Source organism: Orycteropus afer, unplaced genomic scaffold (genome assembly GCF_000298275.1).
Source record: "Orycteropus afer afer isolate SDZICR_OR568_19922 unplaced genomic scaffold, OryAfe1.0 scaffold00024, whole genome shotgun sequence".
Lineage (NCBI taxonomy): Eukaryota > Metazoa > Chordata > Mammalia > Tubulidentata > Orycteropodidae > Orycteropus > Orycteropus afer.
This window is the reverse complement of record NW_006921611.1, coordinates 15552489-15572407: the sequence shown is the minus strand read 5'-3', so window position 1 is coordinate 15572407 and position 19919 is coordinate 15552489. Positions and strand designations below refer to the sequence as shown.

General features: G+C 42.2%; 1 protein-coding gene across 1 annotated transcript in view; it reads right to left on the bottom strand.

The window, feature by feature from the left end:
* Nucleotides 1-3325: 3325 nt before the first annotated feature.
* CSGALNACT1 (chondroitin sulfate N-acetylgalactosaminyltransferase 1) overlaps nt 3326-19919 on the bottom strand; it is a 141241-nt gene continuing 124647 nt past the window's right edge. Inside the window, exons 6-7 of the mRNA XM_007935043.2 lie at nt 10402-10483; nt 3326-3615 (exon numbers count right to left, since the gene is read on the bottom strand). Coding sequence (XP_007933234.1) covers nt 3326-3615; nt 10402-10483 — 372 coding nt within the window. The remainder of the gene's footprint in view (nt 3616-10401; nt 10484-19919) is intronic.

The window sequence follows — 19919 nt, the reverse complement described above, 5'->3', positions numbered from 1 at the left end:
TGAAATGTAAATAAACTGTCCAGTGGACAGTCTTCCCAATTTTTGTGGACTGGCTAGCACTACTGCCTAATGAGGAAGATAGAAGAGTTGGGAATAACTTCCAGGCTCCTGGTGTAAATAACTTGTTGTTGTTGTTGTTATGTACTGTTGAATCAAACCTGACTCACAGCGACCCCTTCCTTGGGTTTCTGAGGGGGTATCACTATGGAAGTAGATTGCCCAAACTTCCTTCTAAGGAGTGGCCAGTGGGTTTGAACCACCAGCCTTCTGGTTAGCAGTCAAGTACCTTAGACACTACACTACCAGAGCTCCTAAACAACTTGTAACTTGATTAATTAGAATGATGTGTGGATGTAGCTAAAGGTGCAGATTATTGAGGAGGGGTAATGATGAGTTCCATTTTTGATATGGTGAGCTTGAAGAATAAAATCCAATTCTTAACCACTATCTCAGGCATCTGCAACATGATTAGCCCATAAGAATGCACCAACCATGGGGCACTTCTTGTTGTGGCTGCCCTGATTCATAGCTGCCTTATACACAATAGAATGAAAGCCCACCTGCTCTTGCACTAGCCTCATGATTGGTTGTGCATCAGACCTTGTGATTAATCAGGTTTTCATGGGCTGATTTTTGGAAGTAGATTGCCAGGTCTTTCTTCCTCATCCATTTTAATCAGGAAGCTCTGCTGAAACTTGTTCAGCATCATAGTAACATGGAAAGCTCCAATGACACACAGGTGGGTTGTGCATGAGGTGCACTGGCTGGGTATCAAACTTGGATCTTCCACTTGGAAGATGAGAATTCTACCACTGAACCAGCACAGCCCCCCATGGGACACTTAGACCTGCCTAATTCCATGGTCAAAACATTTGATCAATGCTGCCACCCTTGTTGGAAATGTATCCTCCTGACACCGGAAGAACATGGGCAAGAGCATGCTGGTTCATCACAAAAATCCATCGGCACGACTGGAGAGACAGGCCAGACAGGTGCCCTGAGTCTCCTCCATACGTGAAAATATTAAAAAGAGTCAACAGGGACCTTAGACATAGTTCTCAGTTTCTTCTAATTACAAAGGTCAAAGAAAATGGCTAATTATGATTCTCACCTCCTTCCAGGTCAGTGGTTCCCAATCTGGGGTGATTTTGACCTCTAGGGGATATTTGGCAATGACTAGAAACATGCTGGTTGTGACACGAGGTGAGAGATGCTACTAGCATCCAGTAGGCAGAGGCCAGGGATGCTGCCAAACTTCCTACACTGAACAGGACAGCTCGCCATAACAAAGAATTATCTTGTCCAATATTGTTGGTACTGCTGAGGTTGAGACATCCTGGTCTACACTCAAGATACTGTTTTCCAAAAACTAAAGACATGGCATTCTTACTCCAAGGTTCCAATACAAATCATAGTTTATTAGCTGTCCAATGCCACTTTCCATTCATGTCCTGGGTTTTAATTAAATTTTATGAACTACCAGTACAAATCAATACAATGCATTTTTTACACACCAACAGTTTGAATGTTCTTGAAGCTTTTAAATAATGAGTTTACTGTGGGCAAACAGAAGGCAAGGAATCCCAGAGATAATTAGCTCATGCATCTGGTGCTGGCTAATAAATAAATAATCTTCACATGAATGTAGAAAGTACTCAATGTTAACTGTATTTATTATTTTAAAAAATAGTTTGAAACTGTAATAAAATGCAATATTCAGAAGCATCTTGGTGACTGAGCAGAGCTGCTTAATTTTAAAAAGAGTTAAATTTCTTCCCCCTAGACTGGGGAGGGTGAACATGTAGCAAAAACTTCCATTCCGCTAGCCTCTGGCAGATGGATTGATCTTTCACCAAAATATAATTTTCTGCATTTCTCCTCATTGAGGCCAGAAGCCAGAAGCCAGAAGCCAGAAAGAGCACCCTGCTTTGAAAAGAGTTTGTTTGGTTCACATGGTATACTTTGGTTTATTTAAACAGGTAAGAAAGTTGTCCCCAATTCTCCTGAGGAGAAAATGTTTTCTTTCAAATGTATGAAGATATCACCAGTCTGAATGTGGTTTTTTTTTTTTTTTTTTTTCTGTTAAGGTGAAAAATTTCTTTTTCTTTCTACTTTCCTTTTCTTTTTTTAAATTCCTCTAGTGTTCAGTTGCTCTTCTTCGGAAATACTCATCAGATAAAGTTGCTATATGTCTTGTTCTGTCAGTAGCCCCAGGATCAAGCCTTCCGCTTGACTGACAGCTCTGAAGCTCAGTGTCTGACAGGAGGCAGCATCTGGCATGTCTGTGGGGAGGGATCGCAATTTGATGCTTTGAACTCAATGTTCTCATAATGCATCTAAAAGCAATTCCTTTAAAAGTATAAAAATGTATGGTAACTTGTGCTTGCTTAGGAAGGCCTGCAAACTGGTATTTAAATAAGCAGAACAGAACTCACAAACAAAAAGAAAAATGCATTTTTAAACCAAATGAACAAATGGAGATGGTTATAAGTACAAGAAAAAAATGAGAAGGTTAGTTTTGGTTAACCTTGAGTGGGGAAAAAAAGAAAACCAAACTCACTGCCAAGTCGGATCCGACTCATAGCGACCCCTCCTTGGGTTTCTGAGGCAGTATCACTATGGAAGCAGATTGCCCAGTCTTCCTTCTGAGGAGTGGCTGGTGCGTTTGAACCACCAGTCTTCTGGTTAGCAGTCAAGTGCCTTAGACACTATGCCATCAGAACTCCCTTGAGGGGGGAATGACAGAGTTATTTATGGTTTCTTTTTTTTTTTTTTTTGGTCCATTTGGTTTTGCTTAATAGACTCCCAAGGATGGTGATGAACATATCTCCACATTTCAAAAGGCCTCCTTTCTGCCTTCGGATATTTTCGCATTCCTAGAAACTACCAATAGAATCCTTCATATGGGGAAAACTGTGCTTGCCTTTCATTCTAATTAGCTTTCTACAAAACTCATCTTAATTCATGAATATTCCAATGAGCGTAGAAAACAATAGATCTCATTTTGCTGTAAACACCAAACAATACTCAACACCTCCACTGCCAGGCTCCTAATCTCACAATCATTCTGCCTTTGTCAAGACACTGCAGGAGGTGCATTTAAGCTACTTTTGCAGGCAAAGTGGGAGATTTGAATTTCTGCTGCATACAGCCAAATAGGCAGAAAGAGAAAGTGTTGCTTTCCTCCTCTCTTTTACCAATGAGTTAAATTCTTTTGTCCCCCTTTATAGGAAGTCTTTTTCTTGTTGCAATCAGTCTGTCAGTAATTGCAAAAGGAAAAAAAAAAGAAAAAAGAAAATGTCTCCCCAAATCCATCCTCAGGAGTTCATGTCTTTTTGCTACTTGTTTTCTGTTTCTGCTTGCGAAGGTGAGCCTCAATCTCATGCCTGAAGACCAGCATCCCCAGCTGCCCGTGGGAGGCCTCGTTCATGGCCTTGGACTGCATGCACATCTTGTACTGCTCCGGGGTCAGCTCATCTACACAGCGCTTCTCATGCCAGAGGTGGAAGAGTCCCCGCACGGGTGTGCGCACCACTATGAGGTGGCTGTGGAGGTACTTGCGATAGAGGTGCACGTCCTCTCCACCCCAGCCTCTGATGTCCAAATCAAACCCACCTGTCGGGAGAAAGCACACAGTTGAATACTGTAGCCCATGCATTTCCTCATCTATATTTGCTTCCCTGAGCACAGTGCCTAAGGCATCTGACTGGTAACCAGAAGGTTGGTGGTTCAAACCCACCAGCCATGCCGTGGAATCAAGATGGGGCAATCTACTTCTGTAAAGATTTACCTCCTCGGAAACCCAATGGGGGTTGCTAATGAGTTGGAATTGACTCGATAGAAGGGTTCTTTTTTTTTTTTTTAGCTACACAAGGAGTTCCTAGATGGCACAATCAGTTAAGTACTGGACTATGAACTGAAAAGACAGCAGGTCAAACCCACACAGAGGTACCTTGGAACAAAGGCAATCTATTTCCAAAAGATTACAGCCTTGAGCATCCTATGGTCTACTCTGACACACATAGGGTCATCAGGAGTTGGAATCACCTTGATGGCAAATGATTTTTTTTTATTTGCACATGCACAGAATTTTGCATTAAGAGGCATTTAGGAGATACTGTGTGCTCCCCAGCTTGCTCTGCTTAAAGAGCTCTGGTGGTGTACTGGTTAAGACATTTGGCTGCTAATCAAAAGATCACTGGTTAGAACCCACCAGTTACTGCACAGAAGGATGAGACAGTTGGCTTTTGTAAAGATTTACAGCCTTAGAAACCCTGTGGGGGTTGTTATAAGTCAGAATCAACTCAATTATTGTTTGTTTGTTTGGGTGATTCCCAAGTCCGGCCAAGTTACAAGAGTATCTTTCCTGATTAGTGGCCTTGAAAATCCCGAAACATAGATAAGCCTCATGACAGACAGCAGCAAGTCCTTGAGATAAAAAGACTATAAACAGGACTTCCGGTAAGATGGTGGAATAGGTTGATAAGCTACACAGACCTTCTTCAACAAAGAAAAAAGAAACCAATTAACAGAGATACAGAAGATAATCCTGGAGCTCTGAGCTTTGAAAGGAAGTATACAGAAGTGGATCAGGCACCAACTAGTGGAAAAACCTGAATGAAAACAGTGAGTATGGAGACGATCGGAGCTGCGGACTGTAAGCCTCTGATGGAACCAACAGGCTGAATATTTCCAAGTGGTATTGGGACCTGATAATTGACCTAAAGATCAGCCCTGGTCACCAAGGGCTGCTGGGATAACTGCCATGGTGGCCTATGACTAGGAAGAGAAACAGCAAGGAGGGAGACAACCTGAGCTGTGGACTTTCTGCTGTCTGGAGGGTGCAGCCATTTTGATGGTTTACAAGCAGCAGCCATTTTGAATATTTAAAGAGACTGAGGGCACAGCCATTTTGAATGTTTACAAGCAGTGACCATACTGGATTTTAAAGTGAAAGCATTCTCATTCAGGTTCTAGGGACCTAAGAATAGGCTCCATTTGCCAAGGACAGCAGGGACACATGGGAGGCTGACAATGGAAAAGGAGACAGGTGGTGAGTGTATAAGTGCTGCCAACTAGAGAATAGAGGAGCACAGCACAGTACCCTGCTTATGTAGATAATATACAAACAAAACAAAGCAAATGAAAATCGTGGGTAAGTCACTTGAACATATACTCACCAATTAAATATAAACAACAAAAAAAAAATCACAATGCCTTGGAGACAACAGCATCACAGTCCACACAAAGAAGCAAGAGAAACAAGGGACCAGGATAAAGACCCAAAACATATCCCTGAGGAAGAAGCAGCATTGGAACTCCCTGATAAGGAATTCAAAAGAATTATATTTAGGGTACCTTCAATGGATTGAGAGACAGATCAAGAAAAATGCTGACAAAATTAAGGAAAACACAGACAAAACCCTAGAAGAATACAAGAACAAAATGACAAAATAAATGAAAAATTAGAAATGATACAAAATCTACAGATAGAAATCCTGGAGATTAATACTGAATTTTCAGAAATAGATAACACATTGACCAGGCAAAGGAGTAGAATTGAATCAATGGAAGACAGAATTAGTGAGATTGAAGATAAATACCTCAATACTTCTTTGGAAAGGGATCAATCAGAAAAAAGATCAAAACAAAATTAAGAAAGCCTAAGGTTCATGTGGGATACCATCAAAAGGAATAACCTATGTGAAATCAGAATTCCAGAACAGGAAGAGAAAAACAAAACCATTGAGAAAATTATCGAAGACTTGTTGGAAGAGAATTTTCCTGGTATGATGAAAGATGAGAATGTATGCATTCAAGAAGTTCGATGAACCCCAAACAGGATAGGCCCCAAAAGAAAATTACCAAGACATCATCAAATCACCATCATCAAACTCACCAAAACCAAAAACAAAGAATCCTAAAAGCAGCACGGGAAAAACAAAAAGTTACCTACAAAAGACAACCATTAAGAGTAAGCGCTGATTTCTCAGTAGAAACCATACAAACGAGAAGGCAATGGGATGGTATATATAAAACCTTGAAAGAGAAACATTTCCAATCAAGAATTATATACTCAACAAAACTGTCCCTCAAATATAATGGTAAAATTAGGACATTTCCAGATAAGCAGAAATTAAGGGAATTTGTTAAAACCAGGCCAACCTTACAAAATATGCTATAGGGAGTCCTTTGGACAGAGAACCAACAACAGCAAACAAGTGACCATTGACATACATGAAGACAGAACCCAGAAACCAACCCAGTAATGGAAGTATCCAAAGTAAATAACCCTGTAAGATTGTAAATGGGGAACCAAAAAGGGGGAAAAAATTGTGTAGTTACAGAATTTCTAAATAGTAGGTTAGTCAAGACAACTGCAAGATAGAACAGACTCTTCTGAACTTGGGAAGAAAATTATAAATCACAGGGAAACTTCAAAGAAAAATGATAAACCTTCACATCAAAATAAAAAAGAGGACCAGCACAAATATTTAGCAAATACTAAAACAACAGCAATGAAGGAAGTGATAACATGATTCATAAATAAAACGAGCTCAGCACAGAAAATTATAGGGAACAAAGAAATCAGCAACACCATGAAAAAGCACATAAAAAAATGCCAGCAATGAATTCATACTTGATAATTACATATCTGACAAGGGATTTATCTTTAAAATTTATAGAAAACTCCAGCACCTCAACAACCAAAATATTAACTGTCCAATTAAAAAATGGGCAGAAGACGTGAATAGACACTTCAGCAAATACATGAAGAAATGCTCATGATCATTAGCCATCAGAGAGATGTAAATCAAAATGAAATACTATCTCACCCCAGCACTAATGGCAAAGTTCAACAAGACAGAAAATAACAGATGCTGGAGAGGATGTGGAGAGATCGGGACTCTCCTGCACTGCTGGTGGGACTGTAAAATAATACAACCACTGTGGAAAACAGTATGGTGATTCCTTAAAAAGCTGGAATTAGAAATACCATTTGACCCAGAAATCTCATTACTAGGTGTATATCCTAAAGAAATGAGAGCCAGGACAAGAACAGATATATGCACACCCGTGTTCATTGCAGCACTATTTACAATAGCAAAAAGATGGAAACAATCTGTGTGCCCATCAACAGAAGAATGGATAACCACACTATGGTACACACACAATGGAATACTATGCAACATTAAATAATAACATAGAATTTGCAAAACACAGCATAACATGGATGAACTTGGAGGACATTATGCTGAGTAAAATAAGTCAATCAAGGAAGGACAAATATAGTATTAGTCCATTATTGTAAACACGCAAGGAAAGATTTATATACGGAAGGAAACTTTGTTTGTTTGTTACCGGGGTGGAAGGGGAGTGTAGGGGAGGGAACACTGCAAAAAAAAAAAAAAATTGACCCATGTCACTTTAGTTTTGTGTATTTCATTTCCATTAATCATATTTCAATAAAACATATTTTAAAAAAGAAAGACTAGAAACAGAATTCCAAGCATTTTCCCTACTTGAAGAGTTATCAGCAATGCTAATGAATAGCCCTAGACTCAGATTAAGAGCCATGGCAGCATCCCAACTTTTCAATTTGAGGATTCCAATGAAAATTCTTTTTTTTTTCTGTTTGAATGTGCTTTCCTCTCCTCACTGCAAACAGAGAATAAACCAGGGGCTAGCAGTATTAAAGAGTGAAATAGGATGCCAGCATGCAAATAATTACTTCCTACAAAAGCACTCATCCTTTCATAAATTATAACAAAAAGTTGCCATAGAGTCAACTCCAACTCATGGTGATTCTCGTGTTGAAGAACCGCTCTCCATGGTGTTTTCAAGGCTGTGTGTGACCTTTCATAAGCAGAGCGTCAGGACTCTCTTCCAAGGAGCTTCTATGGGTGTGAACTACCAACCTTCTGGTTAGTAGTCCAGCACTTAACTATTTGAACTACATGGACATAATGGTCCTGGAAAGCTGTGTGTCCACCATAGGCTGGCAAAATCAGTTATTTTAGAGTATTGATAAAGGTCCCTAGGTCACATGAACAGTTTGTGCTTGACTGCTAATCTAAGGGTTGACAGGCAGAACTCACCCACTAGTACTGCATAGAAGAACTGCCCCACAGGGTTTCTAAGGCTGAAATCTAAGGCTGAAAATCTTGCTAAGGCTGAAATCTTTACAGAAGCAGACTGCTACATCTTTACCTCACAGAGCTGCTAGGGGGTTTGAACCACCGATATTCCAGTTAGCAGCCAAGTGCTTAACCACTGTGCCACAAAGCAGTCTCTAATTTTAAGTTAGGAGGTCATTATTTGAGTTCAGGTTCTCTTAGAAGCTGTCATTTAACCTCTCTTGAGTTTTTTTTTTTTTTTTCCCTTTAAGTGCAGTAGGTGTCATAACCAAATGAGTTAGATAAGAGGCAGTGCTTGGTTAACTGTAGCTGATTTATTATTACTAATAATTGTTATTAAATAGGAGTTACACAAGTAAACCTGAAAATACATAGAAGATTGCAAGAGAATGATTGTGATCCAAAAGTGACCAAAAGATTCTGAGGTCATGCCAACAGCTAGCTAAGGAAGAGCATCCTCCCAGCCTGCCATTCCTACTTTTTTCAATTATACTTCTTATGACCCATCATTAGGAGACTCCAATGTACATAAATTCAATAAACATATGCATCATTACCAAACAATCTTTACCTGTACAAAAAACCAAAGCAGTATAGGGTTTCTCTCTAGGGAAATCTTTAGAAAATTGAAACGTATGTCATTTTTGGAAATTTGATTTGGCCACAACCACTTAGGGATAGTTCTCTTAGAGAAATCCAAAACATCTGTAGTAGATTGCTGGGTATTTGCAGTACGCTCACTACTCAGAGACTGGTATACTGGGTTGTGCACTGCTATATCCTATAGGATTTAATTTTCAAATGTGTGTTTTTTCTTTTTCCCCCTTTTAACCCACTAATTTCTTTGAGGGTTCCATGATACCCTGTTGTTCACCTCCTCTGAACAAAAGAAACCTGGGGCTGCTCTGACTCACCAATTTTAAAAGGAAAACTTTAGCCCTTGGGCCTGAAGGAGAGTAGACTGGGAGAGAACGAAAGTAGCCCACTCACCGGAAGTCCACAGGGGGCAGTGAGGATGGGCATCTCTGTGCTGCAAAGAGGAGCCTCCCCATACCAGGGCCTCCCTGACTTCATCCTCTGGGTCCACCCTGTATATTTCAGCTCATGAGCCTGAGATTGAGGGTTGGGGCCTTTTTATTCATGTATTGATCATTTACAATCCACTATTGTATTTCCTTCAGAGGAATACAGACAGGTAAATACCACGAGAAGATGGTGTGGCATTAAGGAGGGACAGGAGACCTCTGTTCTAATCCTGGCTCTGTCCCTCCCTTGCTGTGAGGCCCTGTGTTTCTGAGAGCCTTACCTTGGTCTCTTCATCAACAACCTAGAGCCCTCTCCTCTCTCTGCTCTGGCAACCTGTGTGGACATTTGTTATCTTCTCTGGTATGTGTTTTTCAAAACTTTTCAATATTCATGCCCCACCCTGCTTTTTTTTTTTTTTTTTAAATTTTTTAATGGATCTCCCTACAATGGAGGCTCAGGATTTCCAACTTAAGAAAGCTTAGGATTGAGAACCTGGTTGACAGAAGGCACCGGAGGAGTTGGTATGAATTGCCTTGATGCAAAAAGCTCTTCTTTTACCTCAGATTGTGTGTATTATTTGGTGTGGCTGAGAGGTACTAAGGAGCTCTGGTGGTATAGAGGTGAAGGCACTTGGTTGCTAACCAAAAGATTTGTGGTTCAAACCCACCAGCTGCTCTGCAATAGAAAGATGAGGCAGTCTGCTTCTATAAAGATTTACAGCCTTGGAAACCCGATGGGGGTCCTTATGAGCTGGGATTGAATTGATGACAGTGAGTTTGGTTTTTGGTTTGAGGGGTTCTGACAAAGATAATGGGCTATTAAAGTGCCACTCCCTCCCCCCCCCCCCCCAAAAACAAACAAAAAAAAAAAAAAAAAAAAAAGAGCACCTCGGGGCTGCAGCGCTCGCCGGGGGGAGGCCTCCTGCCGTGACAGCGCTGAAATTCACAAAACTAAAGTTGCAAACAACAATGCATTTTTTGCCACCTCGCCTATGGGCTATTAAAGTGCCACTCCCTCCCCCCCCCCCACCAAAAACAAACAAACAAAAACCTTCCTTTTGCTCCAGCCCCTAAATCCCTGACATGAGGAACCACATTTTAGGTGGGGTGTGGGTGAGATGGCACTGCCTTTGCCACCAAACCTGTGAATCCTGACCCGACTCCTCACAGCTCATCCATTGACCAGTGGCCTCTGGGTGGCAGTAGAGATGTAATTTTCTCAAACAGATTTTTCTTACCTATATTGATGAAGTCTGATCGATACTGACAAGTCATCCCAAATCCAAAGTCTCTCCAAAATCCCGTTTCCTTCTTTATGACCTGCAAGAAATGCACTGTCATCTGAGGGGGAAAGATATGATGGAAATAAAATTTAATAAAAAGTATTCACAAACTCATGGGAACAGTGTTAAATGTGGAGCAGTCCCATCGCTGATAAACAGAAGATCGTGTGGTTTTGAGTCCTTTCAGACAGTGAGGAATACAGTAAACTCACTGCTGAGAAAATGGAGCCTTGTGAGTTTTGGCACCTCGGGTTGGAATGTTCCTAGGGTGTAGGCATGAAAACACACACACACATACACACAATCACAAACAAACTGGGAGGGTAAGTTTTTTGAGCAGCACCGTGGAAAAGCCACCTACGTGTCTGGCCTAGCACCAGTGCCAGAGAGAATTCAAGGCCTCAGCCCCTCACACAGGGCCAGGCAGGGAGCCAGCTAAGGGCTCAGGAAGTTGAGAAAAGGGATAGAGAACAACTTGGAATTCAGCTACCCTGGCACAGTCAACAGGGCTCCCGTGAGGAATAAAAAGTAGTATCAGAAAGCCTTCAGTGGGTTACTGGCTCTATGACTCTGCTAACTCCTGCTTGCTGAGGGAAAGGGCACTCAAAGCCTAGGTTCTGAAAAAAGAACTCTGTCCACTCACCTTCACACCATTTAAGAACTGAATGGCTCCAAAAAGTACACATAGTGGTGCCAGATGAAGACTGCCTAAGGGAGGCCATCCAAGAGGTAGCCATCTTTACAAAGAGACCTGGCCTGGATTCTTACTTGCAAGTAAACTTCAAATATTATTTGCTGAAGCAGCAAAACTTTTTTTTTTTTTTTTTCCTAATTTATAGATTTATTGGCTGGGGTAATTCTAGGAATGGCTTTAAGATTTTAAAAAAGTTTGATACTTTATGTAACTTTCACTTATGTATCTTAGCTTTTCTATGTGATACTTTCAATCATAGTAGATAGTATCATAGAGATCATAGTAGTTATTTTTCATGATTCATTCTGATAGTTAACATAGGTGCTTAGATGAATGTCCCCTACCTTGGGGTGGGGGGAGATGGGGGAGTTGCAGCAGGAAATTCCCTTTTGCTGGGGTTTCTGCATTTGTTTGGGACATCTGGCTCTGCTTGCTGCTGATTAGAAACACTATATGTGGTGAGAGGAGCCCAGAGTCTTGTCCCAACTTGACCACTGGCTGGTTTTTCACCTCAGGCAAGTCCAAACACTTCTTTGAGTCTCTATCTCCTTTCATGTAATATGTAGGGATTGAGTTATTGAGCACCCCTAAGGTCTCTTGTGGGAGCTCTGGTAGCATAGTGGCTAAGGCACTTGACTGCTAACCAGAAAGCTGGCGGTTCAAACCCACCAGCCACTCCTCGGAAGGAAGGTTGGGCAATCCTACTTCTGTAGTGATACTGCCTCGGAAACCCAAGGAGGGGTCGCTATGAGTCAGGGCTGACTTGACGGCACATAACAACAACAACAAAGGTCTCTTGTAAGGAGCTTTGATGTTGCAGTGGTTAAGGCATTTGGCTGCTAGCCAAAACGTTGATGGTTCAAATCCACCAGCCACTCTGCAAAAAAGATAAGGGGGTCAGCTTCCAGAAAGATTTACAGCCTTGGAAATCCAGTGGAGTCGCTGTGAGTTGGAATCGACTTGATGGCAGTGAGCTTGGTTTTGATAAGGTTCCTTGTAGCTCTAACATCTGAATATTTATCATGTCACTATTATTCCACGTTAGAAGATTCACTTTATCCATAAAACAAAAAAACACCCAAACCTGCTGCCCAGTCAATTTTGACTCACGGCGACCCCCATGTATGTCAAAGTAGAACTGCTCCATGAAGACTTTTTGGGTGTGATCTTACAGAAGCATACTGCCAGGCCTGTCTGCCGTGCTGCTGATGGTGGGTTCAAACTATCAACGATTAGGTTAGGAGTCAAGCATAAACCATTTGGACCACTCAGGAACCTGAACTTTATCACAGGCTAAATGACACACTTGACAAATGGTTGGAAGAAGTGCTGATGAATCATAAAAATTCCTTTACTCTGTAACCTATTAAACTATCTTATTTTCAGTACAACGTACAAGTAGATGAAACTTACTACTGTTAGTAAGTATCAGGACTACCCAAGGAAAATAAATATCAAGGAAGGTTCTGTGGGTTAAAGTTGTTCCCAGCAGATGTTCTCAAATTTCACTTCAGAACAAAAGGGCTGTTTTACAAAATCTCCCTAATGGCAAGATAATTTCATTAGTATCAACTGGAAAGATTTCGCAGGGCAAGAAATCCTGGGAAAAGCTCCACTGGGCCTTTTTTTCTTTTGAATTGTTTCTGTTCCATACCTGTTATACCAGGTGCATCATTTCTGTTGCAGCTAATAGCTTAATACCTCTTCTGCTAGCCAGGACTCAGGCAAGTCCTCTAGGCTTCTGGATAAAAATGGAGTTAAAGAGAAGTGCCAATATCCAAACTTCAAATATTTGGCTGAGATCTATAAGGCATTTTTTTTTTTTTTTTAAAAAAAAAAAAAAAAGCTTTAAACAGGAAAAACAATCAGCAGAGCTTGGAAAGCAAGACAAGTGAGAGCTCCAAGTGGCCAGCCCTGAACCCTGGTTTGAGTGGATAGAGCACCTCACAAGGTCGAAGGGCAGGCTTCATCTGGAAAGCCTGTAACAGGGACATACTGATTTGTGAGCTGGGGAGTAAACTATATAAACAGTTATTAATAATAGCATGTATTAAAGTTGGCAGGCCATGAAAAGCCGTATCTGAAGAGCTCATTGAAATTTAGCACTTTGTGGAAACAGATTTTGTTGTGCCCACAGCATATAATTTCAGGGGAAGATGGAGTTCACATATGACAGGCTCTCCCACCCATAGCTGTGCTGAATAACGAACTGGCGTGCTGCCGTCACTGAGTTGCCCAGTAGGCGTGAGCACTCTCCAGTGCGCAGCACATCACTCTGTGGTCCTGTTTAAAACCTTGCAGGGGGAGCTGCCATTGAGTCAACTCCAACTCATGGCAACTCCAAGTGTGTTAGAGTACAATTTGCTCCACAAGGTTTTCAACGGCTGATTTTCAGAATTAAATCGCCAGCCCTTTCCTCCGAGGTGCCTCTGGATGGATTCAAAGCACCAACTTTTCAGTTAGTAGCTGAGCAATTAACTGTCTGCACCATACCGGGACTTAAACCTACAACTTAAATCTACATCTCTGCAAAATTCTGTGAGGTTAAACTGGCATGGTGTAGTGGCTTCCTAGTGCAATAAAGATAAAATCCGTGAGGAAAGCTCTAGCCTACAAAAGCCCTGTTGGCACTCTAACCCCTCCCTGCCTTGCCCATTTCATCTCTTACAACTCTTCTCCTTTGCCTCCAATTACTACACTCTGGCCACACCACCCTTTCTTCATCTCCTTGAACTTGCAAGGCTCATATGTCTCTAAGGCGTGGAACCTATGATCCTCCCCATCTGGGTCACTCTCCCTGCATACTACCTGGCTCTACTCCAATGTCACTTCCTCAGCATGGTCACCCTGGTCCTGACCCTTCCAGCCAGGGTCAGCACTCCTTTCCCCACCAGGCCACTCTACACCATCATTCAGGTTTTTTTTTTTTTTTTTCCCTTAACACCAAACTCACTGCCGTCGAGGTGGATCTGACTTACAGCGAACCCCCCTTGGGTTTCCGAGGCAGTATCTCTACAGATGTAGATTGCCCAATCTTCCTTCTGAGGAGTGGCTGGTGGGTTTGAATCGCCAGCCTTCTGGTTAGCAGTCAAATGTCTTAGGCACTACATTAACACTTTGTTGTTGTTATTTGTTGTTGAGTCAGCCCCGACTCATAGTGACCCCTCCTTGGGTTTCCAAGGCAGTATCACTATAGAAGTAGGATTGCCCAACCTTCCTTCCAAGGAGTGGCTGGTGGGTTTGAACTGCCTGCCTTCTGGTTAGCAGTCAAGTGCCTTAGGTACTATGCTACCAGAGCTCCTACACCAACACTCAGCACTCTGAAATAATCTTCTTGCTGCATTTGTCTGTTTCTTGATTATCTTCGCCCACCATCACTGGTGCACATAAGCCTGGGGATGTGGAGACTTGGTCTCATTCATGGCTATGACTCCAGCACCCAGAACTCAGTCTGACGTAGCAGGGTGCCGTCAAGTCAACTCCAACTTACGGTGACTCCACATGTATCAGAATAGAGCTGTTCCATAAGGTTTTCATTGGCTGACTATTCAAAAGCAGATCATCAGACCTTTTTTCCAAAAAGCCTCTTGGTGGACATGAACCATTAACCTTATGGTTAGCAGTCAGGCATGTTAACCATTCACACCACTCAGGGGTATTCCATAACACACAGCAAACACTCAATAAATACTTCTTAGTGAACGAATGAGGAGCAGTCGCAGGGTAGGGATAGAGCCAGCCCACTAGATATAGACGCATTCCAAGTAGGAGAGACTTGTCAGCGAGTGGTTCAGTGAAGGCTCAGGAATTCCAGTAGTGAAAACTCTCAAAATTATGTGGTTCTGCATCAAAAGACAGAAAACGTTTTTTCCCTTCCTGAGTCTTAACATGGTGGGTGTGACTCCTTAGAAACTCTTGCAGCCATAAGGAGCCCCACTGTTATGTTTAAATGTTAAAAAGATTTGTCCTTTGGGTTCTGCACTGAGGCTGTTTGGCTACAGCTGGGAAGGAAGAAACCCTGAGATAAAAGATTACACTTCAACAGAAAAGCATCTCCTGCCCTGTATTTCACTGATATGTTTTCAAGTGCTAGCCTCATTTTCTAAAAAGTCCTCTAGTGGCTGGCCTCCTCTCCACTCTCTCTGCTGGGCCCTTTCTGTTCCACCTTAGATCTCAGTGGAGCACTGTGGGCATGAATACACCACAAAAGGATAGTTGTCAGGCCTGCTCTCTCACAGGAAGTTTCCAGGGCTGAAGCTCTGTAGGCGATTCACGTGATGGGGGTGATTATTTTCTATGAGGACCTAAACACAAAGCACAAACCAGCATCTCTCCATAAAAATGTGAGGAGGTGCCGCCCTGCAGCTGCAGGGTGCTGGAAGGGCAGTCAGCGTCTCTCTGGTTTCATGGTACTGACTTGGATACCTGCCTGCCAAGCAATCTGGTCCCTTATATAAAATAAATAACAAATACTCAAATATTCAGGCTGAGCAAATACTTTGCATCAGAGAGAGTCCCCCAAAAGCTGGAGTGGTGTTTGACCAGGCTTGCATTCACCAGCAATGTCCCTGAGCAGGGTTTCCAACCTATGCAGTTGCAAAGGGCTTCACACAATGACTCCCAAGCCTTAGTTTTATGTTTCACTGTTGCCCTCTTGAAACTCGTAACCATTTTAAACATGGGCCCTGCATTTTCATTTTGCTGGGCCTTGCCATTTATGGGGCTGGTCCTGAGCATGGGTGGCAGATACCCTGAGCTGCAGAGGCCTCTGTGGCTGGGTTGAGTGCTCACTGCCCTGCATTGGGCATTCTTCATTATCTCAGCCCAGAAGGCTTGGTGATCACAGTGCACAGATGGCTGGAAAGCAGCACAATGTCCTCATGCTAGGCTTCTGTATATAGAGGTAGAATGACTTGCCCAAGATCACACAGCAAAGCACATACCAACACCAGGATTGCTAGGACAGTTGCCATTTCTCAATCAACAAGGTATTCTGGGGCCACAGATTGCAATTATGAACAGACTCAATACCATCTCCTCCAAGATTTGTAGTGATCTACATTTTTCTATAAACTCTTTTTTAGCATATCTGCATTAGAAAAAAAGTAGCTTAGGGTATCCAAAGGATACCATGCTGAACAGAGAGTCATTCAAGTTCTCTGTCCTAGGAACCTGCAACCTAAAACTGGGCTCTTTGCCCTTCTTGAAGCCTGTCTCCTGCCTCTCAGCATGCTTGGCTCCGGCTCAGTCCCACAGTGTGGGATTTGAGTTCCAGTTTCTGCCACTTAGCTGCTGTGAGATTCTGAGCAAGGGACTCACTTGCTCTGAGCCTCAAATTTCTCATCTGTATAATGAGAAGACAAATGCCTCTTTACCTTATTGAGTACCAAGTGAGATAATGCAGGCACCGTGCCCACTGTGGGTAGGCTCCATAAATGGCATCTGTCACTGTTATTTTGGGTACACAGAGAATGCATGCTTGCTGAATAAATAAAAACAGAGTGTTGAGAAGCACAGGATGTACTATCCTCAGTCAGCAATTAAAAAAAAAAAAAAGTTGAAATTAAAATGCAGGCCAGTGGCAAAAACACTTTTTGCAGGAGGATGGAGAGTGTAAGAACAAGCACCAGCATATCACATCCATGCTGAATAGAGTGAAACAGTAAGAGATGGGAGAACCACTTGAGATGCTGGGCATTTAAATGGTAAAGAGATGGCCCTGCAGTGGAATAGCAGCACAAGGAGACTGAGCAGGTGTGCCCACCAGGCAGAGAGGCTGGCTTGAGCGACCATCAAGCTGGTTTCCATTTACTGGTTCCTTGTTATGTTCCAGGAACTCTGGTGGTACAGTGGTTAAGGTACTCAGCTGCTAACCCAAAGGCGGGTGGTTCAAACCCACCAGCCACTCCATGGGAGCAAGATGAGGCAGTCTGCTTCAGTAAAGACTTACAGCCTTGGAAACCATACAGGGGCAGTACTACTCTGTCCTGTAGGGTTGCTACAAGTTGGAATGGACTCGATGGCAGTGGGTTTGGTTTATCATGTGCCAAGTACTGGAGTTTACAGACATTTTCCCTGTAATCAGTTTTTGGAAGGCAATTAATCCTAACAAGGTATCAAGGTTTGCAAGGGTGTATTGGAGTTGGCTGGTAGCAGCTCCTTATTGCCGATTACACACATCTCTTCCCCAGTCTTTGTTCAGTGAAGCCACATTGATAGCCTAAAATAGGCCACAGTGGGAGTATTTACACCATGAAAATGGCAAGTGCTGCAAATCAGGGATATTTCCCATGCCACCCCACCTCCACCCACCCCGCTCCAGAGAGTAGGTTGTTCAACAGTTACTAGCATACCACTGGCTGTTTGCCATAAAAAAAAAAAATGGGGAAAAAATGGAATAAATCTGTGTTTTACGAACGTATCTCTGGCAGGAGGGTGAAGGAAAGACTGGAGTGTGTGGGGGAAAAAAGATGTCTCAAGATAATGAGAAACAGTAGGAGCCTCTAGCAATGGCCTAAGCAAGAACAGACCAAGTTTGAGCCAGGAAAGTGGCACATTTACAGTTAACATGTGTTTAAATTAGAGGAATTTCTTGTTCAGAGCTGCTTCTACATTAAAGCATAAGGAAGTTTTATCTTATTGTTTAAAACTAAAGAAGTCTAATATTATTATAAAACTCCATAATTCCGTTTATTTCTTATTGCTAATGGTCTATGCTCAAAGGTAAATAAACAAGTGGTCTGAATACCAAAAAAAAAAAAAAAAAATCATAAATTTGGCTTCTTGCTTTTGTGTCAGGCAAAATGTTATCAAATGACAGTGGCCAAGAGCCATGAAAACTCTTGGCCAAACAGCCCATAACTAACCAAACCAGTTGCCTCTAATTCATGGCAATCCCATGCATGTCAGAGTAGAACTGTGCCATGGGATTGCTGATGGCTGAATTCTCGGAACGTGATCACCATGACTTTCTTCTGAGGCACTCTGGGTGGACTTGAACCTCCAACTTTTCAGTTAGCAGCTCAGCACACTAACCATTTGCACCACCCAAGGACTCCTCACATTTACTAACCTGCTTACATTTGCAGGGCTGCTGGAAAAGCCTGTATTTTGTTTGCATAAGTAAATGACTTTCATTACAGCTGAAATTTGAGATCTGAGTTCCTCCTTCACGTTTGATACCAACTTATTGTAGAGAAGGCATCATATCTTTCAAAACTGAATCAAAGTGCATCCTTAGTAGGATGCCTTTCTTAATCTACCCATCTCTAATCAACACTTTTTATTTTATAACTTTTCAGCACCTACATATTCTACTCCTCCACTTTAATAACTTCTGCAGTTTGATGTTGTGGCTTTGGAATTTCTAGTTACTTCCTTTATACTTCAGCTCTAATCTGGATCCTAAGCAAATCTGATTCTATCATATGAGAGTAAGGAATATTTGTAGCTGTTACTTTTCATTTTGTCATGTCACAGCAGTAAATGAAGGTTCCAAAGGCTCTACTTCATTGATGTCATTAAGGTTGACTCTACTTTGAGGAGGCAGCTCTTCCCTACTCCTATTTTGAGTGCCTTCCAACATGAGAGGCTCATATTTCCAGCACCATATCAGAGAATATTCTGTCATGATCCACAGGGTTTACAGTGCCTGATTTTCACAAATAGATTGCCAGATCTTTCTTACTAGTCTGTTTTAGTCTGGAAGCTCTGCTGAAGCTTGTCCACCATGGGTGATGCTGCTAGTATTTGAAACACCAATGGCATAGCGTCCATCGTCATGGGAAAAAACAAACAAACAAACAAACAAACAAAACCCACTGCTATCAAATCAATTCTGACTCTTAGTGACTCTATAGGACAGAGTAGAACTGCCTCATAGGTTTTCAAGCCTTTATTAAAGCAGTTGGCCTCATCACCAGAGCTCCTTTACAACATCATAGCAACACACATATCACCAGAGCAGGACAAATGTACAGACGGCTGTGGATCCACTTACTATGACACATCATCAGGAAAGACCACACTCAAGAAAAGAACTTTAGGTTTGGTAAAGTGGAAGGTCAGGGAAAACAAGAGAACCCCTCAATGAGATGGACTGACACATTAGCTGCAGCAATGGACTGAGACATACTGATGATCATGAGAATGATGCAGATTTGGGAAATGTTTTTTTCTCTTACACATAAGGTCACTGTGAGTCAGAGCCAACTCCACGGCAACTAACAATAACAATAGAATAAGGAAATCCTGTTTTCCGCCTGAGCTCTGCCACTATCTGGCTGTGTGATCTTGGGTGAGTCATTCTATTATAATAAAAAGTAAAGGGTGAATGATTTGATCTCACAAGTCACTTCAAAACATACTAAACTGTTAGCTGAGTTCTTCCAATGTCTCCAGTACAGACCAGTGCTCTGTAGCAGCAAGCACTCAAGAGATGATTCATTCAGGAAAGCAACATAATTGTTCTGGTTCCCTAGTGCTGCTGAAAAGAATATACCACAAATGGGATGGCTTTAACAAACAGGAGTTTATTCTTACAATTTGGAGGCTTTAAGTCTGAGTTCAAAGTGCTAGACTCTAGGGGCTGGGTGAAAGCCCCTCAGCCTTGGGCTTCAGCTCTGCCTCCTGCTCCCTGCCCACTGGAGCTAGAGGCTTTTCTTCACTCAGACAGCTGCTGGCTGCTAAGCCCAAGGTTGTTGACAAAGTGCTGGCAAAACTGGAGATCCATTTGCAGAAAAATGAAACAAGATCTGTACCTCACACCATACACAAAAAC